General features: G+C 47.4%; 1 protein-coding gene across 2 annotated transcripts in view; it reads left to right on the top strand.

The window, feature by feature from the left end:
• The window catches only part of NRF1 (nuclear respiratory factor 1), a 55,819-nt gene that overhangs the window by 10,453 nt on the left and 24,173 nt on the right, over positions 1–21,193 (top strand). For both annotated transcript variants that reach the window (XM_087722645.1, XM_087722646.1), the window contains exons 3-5: positions 2,057–2,171; positions 9,247–9,373; positions 12,112–12,252. In XM_087722645.1, coding sequence (XP_087578771.1) covers positions 2,057–2,171; positions 9,247–9,373; positions 12,112–12,252 — 383 coding nt within the window. The remainder of the gene's footprint in view (positions 1–2,056; positions 2,172–9,246; positions 9,374–12,111; positions 12,253–21,193) is intronic.

Here is a 21,193-nt window from a genome sequence, read left to right on the forward strand (position 1 = left end):
ATCAAAGAGCCGAGATGGCGCAGTGGTTAGAGTGCAGCACTGCAGGCTACTTCAGCTGACTACAGTTCTGCAGTTCGGCTGTTCAAATCTCACCGGCTCAGGGTTGACTCAGCCTTCCATCCTTCCGAGGTGGGTAAAATGAGGACCCGGATTGTTGTTGGGGGCAATATGCTGATTCTGTAAACCGCTTAGAGAGGGCTGAAAGCCCCATGAAGCGGTATATAAGTCTAACTGCTATTGCTATTGCTATTCGTCTGTCTGTCTGTCTATAGATAGATCTATCTATCTATCTATCTATCTATCTATCTATCTATCTATCTATCTATCTATCGTATCTTCTATTTCATTATCATCTATGTCTATCATCTATCATTATCTTTCTTCTATTTATGTATCAATTATCATTCATTAGTTATCTATTTATCTTCTCTTTCATTATCATCTATCTATGTGTATCAATCTATCATCTTTCATTATCTTCTACCTGTCTTCTTTCTTTCTATCTATCTATCTATCTATCTATCTATCTATCTATCTATCTATCTATCATCTATTTATTTATCTTTTTCATTATCTATAATCTATCATGTCGTCTATCATCTATCTGTATCAATCTATCATTACAGTTGAACGTTCAAGACCCTGCCCCCCACACCCACAAGTCCATCCCATGGTCCAATCTCCCACTTCCACGAAGACAGATTCCTCCCATCCAGATCCGGCCCAGGTGCAGAGACAAAGGATGACCTTGGCTTTCTGAGAAGAATGTTGTTATGGCTACATATCACCCAACTCCATATAATTCCCCCACCCCTCCCATTTTCCCATACTAGAAAGTGTAAGAAAGTCCAAAAAGAGAAGATGGCTTGAAGGGAATGACACAATTTAACCTGGTAACTGTCTGGAAATCGCCTTACTGGAATATTCAGTTTTCTATATTCATTTTGCAAAGGAGCAAGGAAAATTCCCTTTTTGTTTTTATTTTTGGTCTGAGTTTTTCAGGCTATTTTGCTGAAAGCAGAAGCATTAACGATGAAGCGTAGCCTGCAGAGGGCAGCAGAACAATAATAATTGGTCTGGCTGGTTTAGTTTTTCGGTTAGGTGGCCTGTTGCCTTTATTTTCCATTTTTTTTAAAAGCCTATGCTCATTTATTCGTCCACGGGAAATCCTTGACTTACAACAGTTCGCTTAGAGACCGTTCAAAATTATAACGGCACTGAAAAAAGTGACTTAGGGCCGTTTTTCACACTTACGACCTTCGTAGCAGACCCACGATCGGGTTCAAAATTCAAATACTAGGTTCATACTTACGACCGTTGCTGTCCCAAGGTCTCTTTGATCCCCTTTTGCAACCTTTTGACGGGCAAAAATTCCACGAGAAAGCCAGGTTCACTTAACAACTGGGCTACTAACTTGAACAACTCCAGCGATTCGCTTAACAACTGTGGCCAGAAACATCGTAACGCAGGGCAAAACTCCCTTAAAACCTGTCTTTGCCTCACCGCCTCAATCGAGCCCAGAATTTCTGTTGCTAAATGAGACAGCTGCTCAGTGAATTTGGAACTATTTTACAACATTTCTGGCCACAGTTGTTAAGTGAATCGTTGCATTTATTAAGCTAGTCACATGGTTGTTAAGTGAATCTGGCTTCCCCGTTGATTTTGCTCGTCAGAAGGTTGCAAAAGGGGATCACGTGACCCACAGACAGGACACTGCGATCGTCGTAAATCCAAGTCACTTGCCGAGGGTACGAATTTTGATCACATGAACCGCGGTCGTAAGTGTGCAAAACGATCATCAGTCACTTTTTTACAGTGCTGTTATAATTTGAATGGTCACTAAACAAATCGTTGTAATTCGTGGACTGCCTGTCTTTTGTTCGGAAGGCAGCTGCCATAATTCCCAGCCAGCTTGCCCCTTTTCTGGGGAACCATCAGCTCCACTTTACGACTGGGCTGATGGGAGCTGTCACCAACCACATCCGGATAGAGAAGAGATCTCCAATGTCTCTGGCTTTTCTCTCTTGGGTCTTTCAGCTCTCTCTTTCCTTCCCAGGGCCGGTGGGAATGGCCGCCGCCGCCGCCGTGGCCACCGGTAAAAAAAGGAAGCGGCCTCACGTTTTTGAGTCCAACCCATCCATCCGCAAGAGGCAGCAGACGCGGTTGTTACGGTAAGAGCTCTTGCCCCCCCCCCCCCCCGTCTCTGGCCAGCATGTCCCAGGATTCCCAGCTGGGAGGAGGGTAGGGCAGCATGGGGCCTTCCGGTTGAGTACCAAGTGATAGACTTAAAGAGGTGTATCCCCCTTTCCTGCCAGATTCCAATGGCGCTTCCTCTAACGTAGCTTTGCCCAAGGAATAAGGGGTTTGAGCTGTATGACCTGGAGCAGGGCAGCTGGCCTGTGAGCCCGTCGAGACGCCAGCCCTTGAAGGTAGACCAAGCTAAGGAAACGATAGCATGGAGGTCAATAGCTCCTTTATTGGGAGGGGAAGTCTGTAGGAGATTCCCTGTCTTTCGTGCTATCTTATTTATCTGCCCATCCATCCATCCACCCTCCCTCTCTCTCCCTCCCTCCCTCTCTTATCTGTCTCTCATCTATCCCCCCATCCACATCCAGCCAGTGTATCTAATTGTCTGTCTGTCTGTCTGTCTGTCTGTCTGTCTATCTATCTATCTATCTATCTATCTATCTATCTATCTATCTATCATCTATCTATCTACTAATCTTATCTATCCCATATCTATATCATCCATCTATCTATCATCTATTTGTCTGTCTATCTATCTATCCCATATCTATATCATCCATCTATTTTATTTATCTTCTATTTATCTGTCTGTCTGTCTGTCTGTCTGTCTGTCTATCTATCTATCTATCTATCTATCTATCTATCTATCTATCTATCTATCTATCTAATCTATCATTTATCATCTATCCATCCAATCTAACTATTTGACTGACTAGCTGTCTGTCTATCTGCCCCCCACTTCTACCCATCCCCTCAGTATACCTATTTGACTGTCTATCAACCATTCTTCATATGTTTTAGATTAGGGGACTGGAGGCTCAAACGTAGGAAGAACGGTTGCAGGAACTGGGTTTGTCTAGTTTAATGAAAAGAAGGACCAGGGGAGACATGATAGCAGTCTTCCAATATCTCAGGGGTTGCCCCAAAGAAAAGGGAGTCAAACTATTCTCCAAAGCACCGGAGGGCAGAACAAGAAGCAATGGGTGGAAACTAATCAAGGAGAGAAGCAACTTAGAACTGAGGAGAAATTTCCTGACAGTTAGAACAATTAACGAGTGGAACAGAAGTTGCCTCCAAGTGTTGTGAATGCCCCAACATTGGAAGTCTTTAAGAAGACGTTGGATAGCCCTTTGTCTGAAGTGGTGTAGGGTTCCCTGCCTAGGCAGGGGGTTGGACTAGAAGACCTCCAAGGTCCCTTCCAACTCTGCTATTGTAGTGCATTTATTTTTCTATTTATTTATTTATTATTTATTTATTTATTTGTCTTGTATCCATTTGTCTTCTATCCATCAATCTCTATCCATCATCTCATTCTATCTCTCCGTGTGTCTATATTTGTCCATTTGTGGTCTTTCTTCCTTTCTTTTGTCTTTCTTTATATCTCTGTTGTTATCCGGATATTAAGCCACAGAGCGCTTTGGAGGTGTCAACCCAACAACCTCTTGACCTGCGGAAGGAAACTGACCCACAGGTCCGGTTTTGAAATCAGGGGCGACATTGGGAAACCTAGAGGTCCTATTAACTCACACTTCCTCCCCCCCCCCACTCCTCCCAACTTCATTCTGGAACCCTGTGGAGCTTCCCAGTAGTCTCCAAGGGTGGCCCCACATAAAGCACATTGCAGCAGCGCAAAGCAGAGCTGGCCAAAGCAGCAGTGGCTGTCTGGGGCACCTGCACATTTTTATCCCTTGTGCACCCTGATGGTAGCGTTGCCTCCTGCTGGTTACCGACCCAAGCTTTCTCCTCATGGGAGTGGCAAGGTTTGAGCCAATGCGCAAGTCGCGGAGGCAGGAAGCGCATCTCTTGGAATGTGGCTCTGGGCCCTTCCCAAGTTAAATGCTAGTTGGGAACAATTTCCTCCTCCTCCTCCGCTTTGCTCCTGGGATTCTCTGATGCAACCTTCAGCTTTGTTTCTCCCAGCCTGCTGTTGCAACCCACGGCCCAATCTTGCTCGGCATTGATGGGGGCAGCCCCACTGGTGCTTCGGCAGAGTTGGTCGCCTTAGTGACGGCTCCCATGGTGGGCTCGGGAGGCCGGTTTTTGCAAGTCCTCTGGTGGGCTAAGATGCCAGAGAGAGCTTCGGTGTGCTGGACTGTGGAAATGATGTAGATGAAAGTGAAGAGTGAAGGGATCGAGGTGTTTGTTGTTCGTATCTTTGAAACCAAAGGAAGTTGGTTCTGTTTTTCTTTCTTTTTTCCCCCTCTTCTTTCTTTCTTGTATTTTTCCTTTCCTGAGTTTTTTCATTTTACAAATCTTTTTTGTTTATCTTTTAACTTTCTGTCTGTCTCTGTCTGCCTGTCTGTCTGTCTGTCTATCTATCTATCTATCTATCTATCTATCTATCTATCTATCTATCTATCTATCTATCTATCTATCTATCTATCCTTCTATCTATCATTTCTATCTATTATTTCTTTCTTGCTACCTATCTATCTACCTACCTACCTACCTACCTACCTACTTACATCTATCTATCATCTATCTATCTATCTATCTATCTATCTATCTATCTATCTATCTATCTATTTTCCCTCTTTCTAGCTACTTACCTACCTATCTCTCTCCCATCTCTGTCCTATCTCTCTCCTACCTACCTACCTACCTACCTACCTACCTATTTATCTATCATTTCTATCTATTATTTCTTTCTTGCTATCTATTTATCTATCTGTCTATCATCTATCTATTATCTATTTCTCTCTTTCTATCTTACTATCTATCTATTTCTATCTATCCTTTCTTGCTATCTATTTATCTTTCTATCTGTCTAACTGTCTATCATCTATCTATTATCTATTTCTCTCTTTCTATTTATCTTACTATCTATCTATTTCTATCTATCTATTTCTTTCTTTCTATCTATCTATCTTACTATCATCTATCTATTTCTTTCTTTCTACCATGTTTCCCCCCAAAATATGACTTGTCCTGAAACTAAGGCCTTGCCACGTTTTTCTGGTGGGCAAAAATATAAATATTTAAATAAGCCTCCTGGACAACCCCCCAACCACCTCCGGCCAGGCAGAGCAACGCTCACCCACCTAGCGGTATCCCGAAGGTGCCAAGCCACGGGTATCCGGGGGGGGGGGGGCTGATCACATTGCTTGGCGCCTTCTTGATACCTAGGTTGGTGAGCTGCGCTGTGCCCAGCTGAAGCGGGGGGTGGGGTTCCTGGGCGGCTGCTCTCTTGAAAGCGGGCTCCCAAAGAGCCGCGCACAGCCTCTGGGGCAAACGGCTGTGTTGTGCGGTCGCAGCAGCGCAGCACAGCAGCCATGAAGCGACCACGCTCACGAGCAGCCACCCAGCAAACCCCCTTTCCAGCCGGGCACAGCGCCATTCACTGACCTAGGGGTATCGCCAAGCCGTGTGAGCACCTGTTTGCCATCACCCGGCTCCCGCGGCTTGACGCCTTCGAAATGCCAGTGAAAGGCGCTCTGCATGGCTGGAGAGGCGGGTTCCGCGAGCGGCTGTTCCGCTCTCGCTCACCTGCCTCCCAGCCTCAAGATGCCCTGTCCAGCTCCCCCTGCAGAGCCAGGGCACCTCCGCTGCCGCCGCATGGCTTTTTCGGCGGCTTCCAAACCGAGTTTTCCCGCAGTGGCCGCTCTGGGCGTACGCTCTATGGTTGTACGCTCTGGGAGTATGCTGTGCCGGCAGCCGACTCACAACCATAGAGCGTACGCCCAGAGTGGCCACTGCTGGAAGACTCTCCCTCTCCCGGTCCTCCGGAAGGGCTAAAATTAGCTGGCCGGCACATCCATGTGTGCCGGAGCTGACGGCTGGCGTGGCAGCATATGTGGTCCACACGCCACCTGTGGCACGCTTGCCATAGGTTCGCCATCACAGCTGTATCCAGTTTGTCCAACTTCGGCCGCCCATCATACAGCATGCTGGTTGAGGAATTCTGGGAGTTGAAGTCCACAAGTCTTAAGTGGGCAAGGTTGAATCTCCCTGGTCTAGACCATTGTTCACCAACCGGGGGTACGTGGACCACCGGTGGTCCATGAGAAAATGTTGGTGGCCCGCAGAAAAATTATTTGCACTTTTTATATTGCACTTAAATACTATTTATCTTTTTTTAAAACTCATATTAGTGGTCCGCGGAACTTAAAACTATGATTTTTGTGGTCTTTGAGGTGACCCCTAGACCAGTGTTTTTCAACCTTGGCAACTTGAAGATGTCCGGACTTCAACTCCCAGAATTCCCCAGCCAGCATTCGCTGGCTGGGGAATTCTGGGAGTTGAAGTCCGGACATCTTCAAGTTGCCAAGGTTGAAAAACACTGCCCTAGACCACTGTTTCTCAACCTTTAAGATAGGGAGACTTCAACTCCCAGAATCCACCTGTCTTCAAGCAGCCTGGCTGGGGAATTCTGGGAGTTGAAGTCCCTTGCCCAACACCGTTCCAGACAAATGTCTGTCGACTCCCTTCTTCAAAACTTCCGGCGATGTTTCGGAGCATCCTTGCAGAACAGCAGAAGTCGTTCTCTGCATACGACCGCCTGCTTAGCGATCCTTCAAAGTTACGACGGGTCACCCCAGAGCTACTTACAACCCGATTTTGAAGTTCTTATCTTCCCCTCCTCCCCGCAGCAGCTGGCACCGTTCCCCCGCCTGCTTCTCACAACCTCTGTACCCAGGTGCTCCTCCGGTGGGGTTGGGGGGGGGCCATGGCTGACACCTGAGGATTCCTTGTTTGTGTAGACAGAAGTGCTTTTTGTGCTGATAACAATCAACAAGCTTTAGTGCTACAATTCGAAGTGTCTCTGATTGTCCCCTGCCAATTTCCCCCCCCCCCCAGTAGTTCCTTTACAGGACTGAGCCTCAAATGTCTGTTGCTGAGTGAGACATTGGTTGAGTGAGTTTTGCCCCCTTTTTATGACTTTTCTTGCCACCGCCGTTAAGTGAATCGCTGCAGTTGCTAAGTTAGTAATGGTCGTTAAGTGAGCCTGACTTTCCCATTGGTTTTGCTTGTCAGAAGGTCGCACAAGGCAATTACACGACTCCTGGACACTGCAACTGTCATATGTGTGAGTCACTGAGTTAGTCCAGCATCCGAATTACCATGGGGATGCTACAACGGTTGTTAAGTGTGAAAACGGTCAGAAGTCACTTTTTCTAGTGCTATTGCAGCTCTGAACGGTCATTAAGTGAATTGTTGTAAGTCAAGGACGACCTGCATACCAACATTCCTTCCTTCCCTTATTTTCCCCACCACAACAGCCCTGTGAGGTGGGTTAGGATGAGAGAGAGAGTGATTGGCCGAGAGTCACCTAGATAGTTTTCATGCCTAAGGCGGGACTAGAACTCACCGTCTCCTGGTGATTGGCCCAGAGTCACCCAGTCAGCTTTCAGACGTAAGGCGGGACTAGAACTCACAGTCTCCTGGTGATTGGCCCAGAGTCAGCCAGTCAGCTTTCAGACGTAAGGCGGGACTAGAACTCACAGTCTCCTGGTGATTGGCCCAGAGCCACCCGGTCAGCTTTCAGACGTAAGGCGGGACTAGAACTCACAGTCTCCTGGTGATTGGCCCAGAGTCACCCAGTCAGCTTTCAGACATAAGGCGGGACTAGAACTCACCGTCTCCTGGTGATTGGCCCAGAGTCACACAGTCAGCTTTCAGACGTAAGGCGGGACTAGAACTCACAGTCTCCTGGTGATTGGTCCAGAGTCACCCAATCAGCTTTCAGACGTAAGGCGGGACTAGAACTCACAGTCTCCTGGTGATTGGTCCAGAGTCACCCAATCAGCTTTCAGACGTAAGGCGGGACTAGAACTCACAGTCTCCTGGTGATTGGCCCAGAGTCACCCAGTCAGCTTTCAGACATAAGGCGGGACTAGAACTCACCGTCTCCTGGTGATTGGCCCAGAGTCACCCAGTCAGCTTTCAGACATAAGGCGGGACTAGAACTCACAGTCTCCTGGTGATTGGTCCAGAGTCACCCAATCAGCTTTCAGACGTAAGGCGGGACTAGAACTCACAGTCTCCTGGTGATTGGCCCAGAGTCACCCAGTCAGCTTTCAGACATAAGTCGAGACTAGAACTCACCGTCTCCTGGTGATTGGCCCAGAGTCAGCCAGTCAGCTTTCAGACGTAAGGCGGAACTAGAACTCACCGTCTCCTGGTGATTGGCCCAGAGTCACCCAGTCAGCTTTCAGACGTAAGGCGGAACTAGAACTCACAGTCTCCTGGTGATTGGCTCAGAGTCAGCCAGTCAGCTTTCAGACGTAAGGCGGAACTAGAACTCACAGTCTCCTGGTGATTGGCCCAGAGTCAGCCAGTCAGCTTTCAGACGTAAGGCGGAACTAGAACTCACAGTCTCCTGGTGATTGGCCCAGAGTCACCCAGTCAGCTTTCAGACGTAAGGCGGGACTAGAACTCACAGTCTCCTGGTGATTGGCTCAGAGTCAGCCAGTCAGCTTTCAGACGTAAGGCGGGACTAGAACTCACAGTCTCCTGGTGATTGACCCAGAGTCACCCGGTCAGCTTTCAGACGTAAGGCGGGACTAGAACTCCCCGTCTCCTGGTTTCTAGGCCAGCACGTTAACCAGAAGATGCCGCCTGCACCCCACTGTATTTTGCTTTTTAATTTATTTAACCTCAACTTATTTTCATAGTCAATAGGTCCTCTCCATGCTTTTACCTCGTCTTGCTTTTTAGTCTTCCTCTTTCATTCTTCTGATTTTAATTGTCTTCTAGTACTCTTTTTTTTAATTATATTAAAAATATATATTATATTTTAATATAAAATATAATATTTTATATTATAAGCCACCCCTGACAGTGAATTTTGATTATGAATTTAATCAATAAATATGTAAACTTTCCCTATCCCGTTTTACCGTTTGGCGGAACGGGAGGCCTTCCTCCCATTTGCAAACCTGTTGTAGTGGAGAACCAGAGGCCTTGGGGGGGGTGGGGGGGAAAGGATGCCTCATGTCTTTTCCCGGAAGGGGTCATCTTTTAAATCCAGTTTCCCCTTCTCTTCCCCTCCCGAGCCAGGAAGCTGCGGGCCACCCTGGACGAATACACCACGCGGGTGGGACAGCAAGCCATCGTCCTGTGCATCTCCCCCTCCAAGCCCAACCCGGTCTTCAAAGTCTTCGGGGCGGCACCGCTGGAGAACGTGGTAAGAACGGGGCGCCTCTGGCTCGTTGCCTCTGGCTCGTTGCCTCTGGCTCGTTGCCTCCCCAAATGCCAACTTCAGAAAACCAGGTAGTTCTTTTATTTTTTTACTCAAGAGGGTAAAAGGTGAGATACAAGGAAAGCAGCCAGGTATCCATTCTACTTACCTGCAGCTGTGGGGCCTTTGGTGGGGTTTTGTAGACCTCTCGTGACCTATCTAGGGAACATCCTCAGGGCTGGGTGCTTGGTGAGGTTCTCGGGCTTGACTTTCAAGTTACCTCCACTAGACCGATTAGATCCCACAGATTATGCCTCCTCCGAATTCCATCCGCCGGCCAGTGTCGACTGGCGACTACCCGGAGGAGAGCCTTCTCTGTGGCTGCTCCGACCCTCTGGAACGAACTCCCCGTGGAGATTCGAACCCTCACCACCCTCCAGGCCTTCCGCAAAGCCCTTAAAACCTGGCTGTTCCGACAGGCCTGGGGCTAAAGAGCTGTTGCCCCCGCCTCCAATTGATATGACTGTTGTGTTTTAATTATGTATTGTTTTTTATGTCGTTTAAATTCTTGTTTGTATCCCCCTTCCCTGGTTGAGTTGTGAGCCGCCCTGAGTCCCCTTCGGGGGGAAAAGGGCAGCATATAAATAAAATCAACATCAACATCAAGGCCCTCTTGGGAGGTGGAATTGAGGGGCGGCGTTTGGGGGAATTGGGTGCTCATAGAAGAGAATATGTGTAGCTCAGGGTTGAACTGGAGGATCCTGGGTGCTCTCTGAGCATGGAGTTTCTCTCGCAGACGTTTCACGACCCTACTAGGGAATACCATCAGTGCTAGAAGGGAGTGAGTAGGGTTTGGAGAGGAGGAGGAGGAGGACTGTGGGATCCTTGGTGCTCCCCGAGCTTTTGCAGACATTTCACTACCCAACTAGGTAACACCATCAGAGCTAGAAGGGAGTGGGGTTTGCTCCGTTTATATACACGTGGCTTGTTTGTCAGTGTTGGTCATCAGTCATCATTCTCCTTGTCTCTTCTTCTTTCTCCTCGTTCTTTTTTCCTTCGTTTCCTGTTTCTCCTTCTCCTCCTCTCCGCAAACCCCACTCCCTTCTAGCACTGATTATGTTCCCTAGTTGGGTCATGAAACATGAGTGTTGTTTTCTTCTCGGTGGCTCCTTGATCACCTCAAGCCCCAAAAACACCAGGGGGGTACCTGGAAGCCTGGCACTCAAAACAAATTGGCCATCAACAGGCACATAGATAGAAACAACGTCTACACACCATTAAAAAAAAGAGAAGTTAAAATGCTCCAGTGAAGGAAGTGACAACTCAGACAATTCAAGCAGTAAGCAACGGCCTAATTAGGAAACACCCAAGGACACGCCCACCGACACTGATAGGGCAAACAACTTGTATGTAAAACCAGAGTAAACCTCCCTCCCCTCTCGCATTGATCGTGTTGTCTAGTTGGGTGATGAAACGTCTGCAAGAAGACAGCCAAGCTCAGAGGGCACCAAGAAACCTACATTTGTCCTTTCCTCCCTTCTGGCACGGATGATGTTCCCTAGTTGGGCCATGTAATGTCTGCGAGAAAACCTCCAAGCACAGAGCACCCATAATCCTCCTCCTCCACCTCCTCTCTGCAACCTCCCTTCTGACACTGATGGTGTTCCCTAGTTGGGTCATGGAACGTCTTCAAGAAAGCCTCAAAGCACCAAAGCACCCCTCCTCCTCCTCTTCCTCCTCTTCTACTACGTAAACCCCACTCACTCCCTTCCAGCACGGATGCTGTTCTCTAGCTGGGCCATGAAACGTCTGCGAGGAAAGTTCCAATCTCAGAGAGCACCCAGGACCCCTTGGGTCCACGATGGGGAACGTATGCCACGCGTGCCAGACGTGGCATGCACAGCCCTCCCTCTCTGTGGGCACAAACAATGTCGCCAGCTGCTCTTCTGGTTTCTGCCCAGCTGGTCTTTGTGGGCGCTGGAGCACCGGAAAAAGGCCCCGAAAATGTGCAAAAAAACAGACGGTTTTCCAAACTGTTTTCAGGTGGTTTTTCAGACCATTTTTGGAGGTGTTTTTGCGGTGTTTTCAGGGCGTTTTTTAGCCATTTTCAGCCCCCCAAACAGCCTGAAAACGGCCCCCAAAATGGTCTGTTTGGGGGCATTTTTCAGGCCGTTTTCCGGCACCCGCGAAGATCAGTTGGCTGGCACGCATGCACTGCTTGGGCACCCGGTGCCGAAAAGGTTGGCCATCCCTGCCTCAGGTCAACCCTGAGCTCCAATCCCTCCCTTCTGCCGGTACCCCATCACCAAAACGCCACCCCTCAATCCAACCCCCCAAGAGGGACTTGGAAGTCTCAAGAGTCTGCCCGAGAACCCCACCAAGCACCCACCCCCCAGCCCCCCTTTTTTCCTCAACTCCCTGCCCTCCCTTACAAACCCCCTGTGCCAACACACACACACACCCGCCACGGCAGCTTAACGTTGCTCGCCGTTTCATCATCTCGCCGAAGCCTGCGCGCCTCCTCCCCTCCTTTGGGGGCCGAGGGCTGTTTTTCCCCGGGGCAGCTGCGGCGTTGTTTGCTCGCCCGTCCGCCCCGCTGCGCAACGCCACGAGCGACTCGAACGCATGTCCTCCCCCCCCTCCCCCTCCCTCACTCCCCACTCCACGTTTCCGTTACATAGCGGTTTCCTTCCCTCCCGCCGCTCTCGGCCCTTGTTTACCTGAGCCTCTGCGATTCCCCACAGGTGCGCAAGTACAAGAGCATGATCCTGGAAGACTTGGAGTCAGCGCTGCTGGAGCACGCACCTGCGCCGCAGGAGGTTAACTCCGAGCTGCCCCCTCTCACCATCGACGGGATTCCGGTCTCGGTGGATAAAATGACCCAGGTAAGCAGCCAAGAGAGGTGGAAAGAGGGATCCGGTTGCCAAGAGAGGGAGGGAGCAGGAGACGTCTCTGGCCAATTGGTTTGTTTGATGTTTTTCCCCACTTGAGCATCTCTTTCTCTCTCTCTTCCTTTTCTCACAACTCCCGGGAGGCCCACTTAATTCTGGCCCTCCCGGGAGAACCATTTTCTGAAATGCTGGCAGTCCTCGACTTACGGCGCCAATTTCAGCCCCAGATTTCCATCGGCTCAGCGGAACACTTCTTCAGTGAGTTTTGCCCCACCTTACCACCTTCCTCGCTAAGGGGTTTTAAGTGAATCACTGTGGGTGTTTAAGTTAGTAATACGGGTTGTTAAGTGAGTCTGACTCCTCCCCCTGGACTCTGCTCGTCAGACGGTCGCAAAAGGGGATCACATATCCCGAGAGTCTGCAACCGTCACAAATTTTGTATTATTTTTCTATCTTTCTGTCTTTCTTTTTTTCCTTCCTTCCTTTCTCTCTCCCTTTCTCTCTTTCTTTCTCATTTTCTTCTTTCCTTTCTATTTCTTCCTTTTTTCTTTCCTTCCTTCCTTTCCATTTCTTTTTTCTTTCCTTCCTTTCTATCTCCCTTTCTCTCTTTCTCTTTTTCTTCCTTCCGTCCTTTCTATTTCTTCCTTTTTTCTTTCCTTCCTTCCTTTCCATTTCTTTTTTCTTTCCTTGCTTTCTATCTCCCTTTCTCTCTTTCTTTCTCATTTTCTTCTTTCCTTTCTATTTCTTCCTTTTTTCTTTCCTTCCTTCTTTTCCATTTCTTTTTTCTTTCCTTCCTTTCTATCTCCCTTTCTCTCTTTCTCTTTTTCTTCCTTCCGTCCTTTCTATTTCTTCCTTTTTTCTTTCCTTCCTTCCTTTCTATTTCTTTTTTCTTTCCTTCCTTTCTATCTCCCTTTCTCTCTTTCTTTCTCATTTTCTTCTTTCCTTTCTATTTCTTCCTTTTTTCTTTCCTTCCTTCTTTTCCATTTCTTTTTTCTTTCCTTCCTTTCTATCTCCCTTTCTCTCTTTCTCTTTTTCTTCCTTCCGTCCTTTCTATTTCTTCCTTTTTTCTTTCCTTCCTTCCTTTCTATTTCTTTCCTTTCTTTCTCCCTTTCTTTCTTTCTCTTTTTCTTCCTTCCTTTCTATTTCTTCCCTTTTTCTTTTTTTCCTTCCTTTCTTATTTTCTTCCTTTCTTTCTGTTTCTTTTTTCCTTCCTTTTTCTCTTCCTTTCTCTTTCCTTCTTTCTTTCCTTCCTTCCTTCCTTTCTATTTCTTTCTTTCCTATCTATCTATCTATCTATCTATCTATCTATCTATCTATCTATCTATCTATCTATCTATCTATCTATCTCTTTCTTTTATATTGTACTTTTATGTCCTTGTAAGCCTCCCGGAGTCGCCCTGTGCGAGCAGGATGGCAATGTAAATTTTCTAAAAAAACAAAATATGAGTCCAAAGCCAGATTCCCTTAACAGTCCCGTGGCTCACTTAACAAACTGCAGCGATTCACTTAACGACTCTGGCAAGAAAGCTCGTAACATGGGGCAAACCTCCCTCAACGGCCGTCTCGCGTAGCCAAGGGGGAAACTTTGGCCGTAAGTCCAGGACCGCCTCTAAGTCAGAGGGGCCCGAACTCTGCCGGCAACTGGGAAACGAAGGCTTCAGAACCCCGATGAGTCCTTGGGAAGCCCAGAGATGTCTCTTCGTGGCTGATCCCCTTCCGAAGCTCGTAATTAAAGCTCTCGTGCCTGAGCGGGCTCGCTGCGCGTGGCTCTCCGTGATTGCGTCCCCAGGGCCCCTGGCGAGCGCGAAACTCTCCGCTTCTAATTAATCCACCTGGGGGCCCCAGAATAGAACTTCTCAAAGCAGCCAGATGGAGCTTAGGGGCTCCAGAACAGTGAGACAACCTCACCTGCATGGAAGCCCCCTCTCTCTCCACCTCTGCCTGGGCCTGCTTCTCCCTTCCAAGGAGAGGCCTTCTTGAGAAGCAGGCTAAGGCAAAGAAAGCACCCCCCCCCCCCACAGGTCTTTGGGGTGAGTTGAAGAGGGCCATAGGGGAAGAAGGTCTCCTTTGGGGCAGACGACCCCAATGCTGAAGACCGAGGATTCCCTGGGAAACCATGTTAGTCTAGACCAGTGTTTCTCAACCTTGGCCACTTGAAGATGTCTGGACTTCAACTCCCAGAATTCCCCAGCCAGCGAATGCTGGCTGGGGAATTCTGGGAGTTGAAGTCCAGACATCTTCAAGTGGCCAAGGTTGAGAAACACTGGTCTAGGGCAGGGATGGCACAGTGGTTAGGGTGCATTACAGCAGGCCACTTCAGCTGACTGCTATTTGCAGTTCGGCGGTTCAAATCTCACCGGCTCAAGGTTGACTCAGCCTTCCATCCTTCCGAGGTAGGTGAAATGAGGACCCAGACTGTGGGGGCAATATGCTGACTCTGTAAACCGCTTAGAGAGGGCTGAAAGCCCTATGAAGCGGTATATAAGTCTAACTGCTACTGCCATTGCTATTTGCAGCACCAAGTGCCCAAACCGTAATGCGCATGCCTGGGTGTCACTAATGGTATTCTATTCTCTGCACTGCGGGAGCGAGCGCGTCTGGGCATGAGCAGAAGGTCCGTGGTGAGGTCAGGGTGGGTGGGTGGAGCCTCCCACCACCGCCACTGTCACTATCTTTCACCCGAACTGGTGTGAACTGGCAGCACACCACCTGATGTGTGTGCATGTGTGCGTGCCAGAGAGTCTGAAACCCGAAGACTAACTCGTGCACGCTTCCCTGTTTTGGGGGCATTTTTTGGGCTGTTTTTAACTGTTTTGACGCCATTTTCGGGCCATTTTTCGACCTGAAACAGCCCGAAAAATGGCCTGTAAATGAACAGCCTGTTTTTTAAACCAGAAGAGCAGCTGGAAACCCCACACATGCCCATAACAAGGGCTCTGCGTGCCACCTCTGGCGTGCGTGCCATAGGTTTGCGTCACAGGTCTAAGGCATCATTTCTCATCATTTGGAGACTTGAAGATGATGAAGTCCCTGGTGCTCTCGGAGCTTGGTGGTTTCCTTGCAGATGTTTCATGACCGAACTAAGGAACATCATCAGGGCTGGAGGGAGTAGGATTTGCGGGGGGGGGGGGGGGGGGAGGAGAAGGAAGAGGAGGAGTGGTCTTTGGTGCTCTCTGAGCTTGGTGGTTTCCTTGCAGATGTTTCATGACCCAACTAGGGAACATCATCAGTGCTAGAAGGGAGTGGTGGTTTGTGGTGAGGAGGAGAAAGGAGAAAGAATAAAGGGAAGGGGCAGGGGGAAGGAAAGGGAGGGAGGGCTGTGAGGGAGTCCCTGGTGGTCTCTGAGCTTGGTGGTTTCCTTGCAGATGTTTCATGACCCAACTAGGGAACATCATCAGTGCTAGAAGGGAGTGGGGTTTGCAGAGAGAAGGAGAAGGAGAAACAGGAAACGAAGAAGAGGAAAAAAGAAAGAGGAGAAAGAAGAAGAGACAAGGAGAATGATGACTGATGATCTCTGAGCTGGGTATAGTGAACATCATCAGTGCTAGAAGGGAGTGGGGTTTGCGGAGAGGAGAAGGAAGAAGAAGAAGAAGAAATGATAGATGATGATGGAGTCCTTGGTGCTTTCAGAACTGGGTGGCTTTCTTGCAGACGTTTCATGACCCAGCTAGGGAACATCATCAGTGCTAGGAGGAGTGGGGTTATAGACACAGGAAGCAAATCCCTCTTCCTTCTAGCACTGATAATGTTCCTTACTTGGAACGTCATCAAGAAAACCACCAAGCTCAGAAAGCACCAAGGACTCCAACAACATCATCATCATCATCATCTTCTTCTTCTTCTTCTTCTTCTTCTTCTTCTTCTTCTTCTTCTTCTTCTTCTTCTTCTCCTTCTCCTTCTCCTCCTCCTCCTCCTCCGCCTCCTCTTTTGCAAATCCCTTTCCCTTCCAGTACTGATGATGTTACCTAAGTGGGGTTATGAGACATCTTCAAAAAAGCCACCAAGCTCCGAGAGCACCAAGGACCACCACCCCCACACACACGCAGCTCAAACCCTGAGCTACAAATATTCCTTTCTATTGGTACTTTGAAGTTATGTGGACTCGGCCCCGCTGGCTGGGGAATTCTGGGAACAGAGATCCACCCCTCTTCACGTTCCAAAGGCTGAGAAACACCAGTCTACAAAATACCCACCAAACTCACAAAGGGTTGTGCAGCACCTTTCATTGGATGAATAATTAAAAGAAGACGGAAAAAGCTGACATAAATAAGCTGCTTTCCAATCACGATATACTGCAATGTAACCGTGGCAATATTATTTAGGAGACACTAGGAGGCGCTGTAGCGTGATTATTTTCACAGCTGCTATAGCTCTTTATGGAATGATTAGGAAAAGCTGAACATCCTTTGATTTCGTGTATGGTAGAGAGAGAAAGAGAGAAACATTCTTTTCAGTTAAGGGAAGGTTGCCATTGCAGTCTTTAAATTGTTGGAAGAAATGTCCTTCTGGGTTCAGTTCCAAGTGAGGGGGGGAAGACACTGGAGACATGGAGGCTGCTTGGAAAGATGGTTTAATGGTGGACAGGGCCACATGGCTTGAGCTCCTGAACAGAAAAGGGGATCACATGCTTCCAGATGTTGGGTGAAGAAGAGAGAGAAGAAGGGGCTTGCTTATGGGTTTTTTTACACTCTCTGTTCGGCCCCACAAAGGAAGGAAGGAAGGAAAAGATGGATGGAAGGAAAAGAAGGAAGGAAGGAAAAGAAGGAAAAGAAGGAAGGAAGGAAAAGATGAATGGAAGGAAAAGAAGGAAGGAAGGAAGGAAGGAAGGAAGGAAGGAAGGAAGGAAGGAAGGAAGGAAGGAAGGAAGGAAAAGATGGATGGAAGGAAAAGAAGGAAGGAAAAGATGGATGGAAGGAAAAGAAGGAAGGAAGGATTGAAGGAAGGAAGGAAGGAAGGAAGGAAGGAAAAGATGGATGGAAGGAAAAGAAGGAAGGAAGGATTGAAGGAAGGAAGGAAAAGATGGATGGAAGGAAAAGAAGGAAGGAAGGAGGTTTAGAGGTTTTATTCAACTTGTATGCCGCCCTATTCCCAAGGGACTCAGGGCGGCTAACAAAACCGGAAGGAAAAGATGGATGGAAGGAAAAGAAGGAAGGAAGGAAAAGATGGAAGGAAGGAAAAGATGAATGGAAGGAAAAGAAGGAAGGAAGGAAAAGGTGGATGGAAGGAAAAGATGGATGGAAGGAAAAGGAAGGAAGGAAGGACTGTGGTATCACAGTGTTAAACTGCAGAATTGCAGTCTAACTCTGCCAACTGTCAGCAGTTTGATTCTGACTGGCTCAGGGTTGACTCAGCCTTCCATCCTTCTGAGGTGGGTGAAATGAGGACCCAGATTGTTGGGGGGCAATATGCTGACTCTGTAAACCGCTTAGAGAGGGCTGTAAAGCGATATATAACTCTAAGTGTTATTGCTACCTATATTGATGCTTCTGAACCTGGGTGTTGGAGAAGATTCTTGAGAAGACCAAGGACAGCCAAGAAAACCAACAAATGGATCTCCCCAAAGGTGCTTTTATTTTAAAGGCACCTGGACTTTCTGATTTTCCTTTAAGACATTTCGCTTTCTCATCCAAGAAGCTTCTTCAGTTCTGACTAACTGGTGAAGAACTATGATCTGGACAAATGAAAACCTCGGTAGACAAACAGACCATTAGACCAGCAATCCGGAGTTCTGACTGAAGGTTCAAAGGACCAAGCTCAGATGATTCTACTTTGGACATGTGATGTGAAGAGAAGACATTGATGCAAGGACAGGTAGGAGGGACACTTGTGGAAGGATGAGATAAGGTGGTACCTTGATATTTGTTGGAAATCTATTCCGGAAGACACGAAGAATGCTAAAGCTTGACAAGAAAACGACGTAATTTAGCACATGATTTGCTATTTTAGCCAGAAGAAATAGTGCGTTACGAGGCAGCCAACATGAGCAAGTTCTTCCTTGCACATCAAATACAGGGAGAAAGATGAGTGCCGGGACAAGATTTTCAGCTTCAAAACTTGTTGAATACTAAATTCAATGAGTTTTGAATTCAAGTGCCAAGGTATGATGGGCGCACTGTTGGAAGACCTGACCTGGGCGAATAAAACCTTTCTTTGGTCGATTCCCGGGGTAAATTTCTGCAAAGTTAGAGCCAAATCTGTCTCTGTGATCGCTAGGAGCATCGTAGACCGAGCCAGATCCCAAAATGCTAGAGAATACCTCGATGGCTGGCTATCAGACAAATCAGCCATCGACGGGCACATAGAGATAAGCGACATATACACACCATTCAAAACCGATAATTCAAAAGCTAAAAGACTTCCTTGCCAACACCAACTTCATGGCACATAATTAACTGATCCCAAAATGCTAGAGGATTCCTCAATGCCTGGCAATCGGACAAATCAGCCATCGACGGGCACATAGAGATAAGTGACATGTACACACCATTCAAAACTGATAATCCAAAAGCTAAAAGACTTCCTTGCCAACACCAACTTCATGGCACATAACTGATCCCAAAATGCTAGAGGATTCCTCAATGCCTGGCAATCAGACAAATCAGCCATCGACGGGCACATAGAGATAAGCAACATATACACACCATTCAAAACCGATAATCCAAAAGCTAAAAGACTTCCTTGCCAACACCAACTTCATGGCACATAATTAACTGATCCCAAAATGCTAGAGGATTCCTCAATGCCTGGCAATCAGACAAATCAGCCATCGACGGGCACATAGAGATAAGCAACATATACACACCATTCAAAACCGATAATCCAAAAGCTAAAAGACTTCCTTGCCAACACCAACTTCATGGCACATAATTAACTGATCCCAAAATGCTAGAGGATTCCTCAATGCCTGGCAATCAGACAAATCAGCCATCGACGGGCACATAGAGATAAGTGACACACCATTCAAAACAGATAATCCAAAAGCTAAAAGTCCAAAAGACTTCCATGCCAACAGCAACGTCATGGCACATAAGCAATCAATTGATCAGTCGGTTCCTGGGGTGGTTAATTAGGGCGAAGTCCCCAGCCTTCCCTCCCTTGATATCTATCCTGGGGAACAAACACAACTCAATAACGGTGTGTTTCTCTGCAAAGAAAAGAACACCGCAGAGTCGGTGTAGTGGATGATGCAACTCTCCAAGGCCAGAATCTGCGAATCTGCCAACAAATACACCCGTAAACACTGCAGCATTTCCCCATGGGTTTTTAAAAAAAAAAACCATCTTCATTTTGTGCGGCATCGTCGTACACGACACACAACGTTTGTAGGCTCCGCGGTTCATCCGGCAAGAATTTCCAATGCAGTTTGCGAAATGCAAATAGCTACATTATGGGAAATATGGAGGGGGCTGAAGAAGAGTGTAAACAGATGAAGAAGTGAGAACTGTGGATGGATCTGGTTGATGGTCCCTCGGTTTGTTTTCTTTTAGTATTCTCAAGAGTCTTCTCCAAAGCCAGACTTCGAAAGCATCAATATTCTTCCTGCCCTTCCCCAGAGGTGCTTTTCCAAAAGGCAACTGGACTTTCTTTGATTTTCTTTCCTTGAAGACCTTTCGGTTCTCATCCGACCGAGAAGCTTCTTCGGTTCTGACCGAATGGCGGAGGACGGGAGGATTTAGATTCCTTCCAGTTAGTGATCTCTCCGAGAGTTTTTGAGGCCGCTTGGAGGTTTATCTGCGCCCTCAGGGTCGCCCGAGTAACGACGCCTTTCGTTCTCCACCGTTCAGTCAGAAGTGAGGAAGCTTCTTGGATGAGAAGCGAAACGTCTTCTAGGAGAAACAAGAAAGTCCAGTTGCCTTCTGAAAAAACACCGTTGGGACAACCTGGATGACTGAGAATCCCCATAAACATCTTCCTATCTTGCTGGCTTGGATGGATGGATGGATGGATGGATGGATGGATGGATGGATGGATGGATGGATGGGGAGGGAGGGAGGGAGGGATGGATGGATGGATAAGAATACATTACAGATAGTGCTTGACTTACAACCATTAAGGGACCATTCAAAGCTACAACAGCACGGAAAACAATGATTTGCCACTGGTCCTCACATTTACGACCGTCGTAGTATTCCCCGGGGTCACATGATCAACGTTTAGTCGCTTGGCAACCACATGCATTTACAATGATTGCAGCATCCTGGGGTCATGTGATCCACCCTTTGCAACCTTCCCAGCTGCTATCTCTCCGGCAAAGTCATTCGCTTAACGACTGTGTGATTCGCTTAACAACCTCAGTGGTTCGCTTAACAACCGTGGCAAAAAAAAATTGGCTTTACTGAAGAACAAGTGTTGGAAGGGACCTTGAAGGTCTTCTAGTCCGACCCCCCCTGCTCAACGAGAAAAGCAGGATGCGATTTACTTAACAACTGCTTTGCTCACCAACTGAGATTCTGGTCCCAATTACGGTTGGAAGTTGAGGACGGCCTGCATATAGGTTCAAGTCTTAGGATAGCCAAGATGGCAGCATGCAAATACAAGTTCCTTTGGTCTTTCTTTCCTTTTCTTTTTCAATGACCTCTTTTCAGTGTTCAGTCAACTGGACATTCAAAAATGCATCGCAAATACCAGTGACTGGTGCTAATGGTTGATACGGTTTGCTGCCAGCATCCTAGGTATCAACCAAGGACCTTCTTAACATATAAGATGTTTCGAGTAGTGTTTTTTTGTAGAATCAGAATGTTCAAGTCCGAAAAAATTTAGAATTTCCAAATAACGAGGTAGCCCTTTAGGTATTGCTCCAAGGGCTCCAATTACAATTGGATTAACTATTATTATTATATACTTTATTCATTAAACATGAAACTCAGCCAACTGAACATTCAAAAATGCATCGCAAACACCAGTGACTGGTGCTAATGGTTGATACGGTTTGCTA

The sequence above is a fragment of the Thamnophis sirtalis genome, unplaced genomic scaffold, assembly GCF_051295495.1.
Source record: "Thamnophis sirtalis isolate CommonGarterSnake01/CBP01778 unplaced genomic scaffold, rThaSir2_p1.2 scaffold_9, whole genome shotgun sequence".
NCBI classification, from domain to species: domain Eukaryota; kingdom Metazoa; phylum Chordata; class Lepidosauria; order Squamata; family Natricidae; genus Thamnophis; species Thamnophis sirtalis.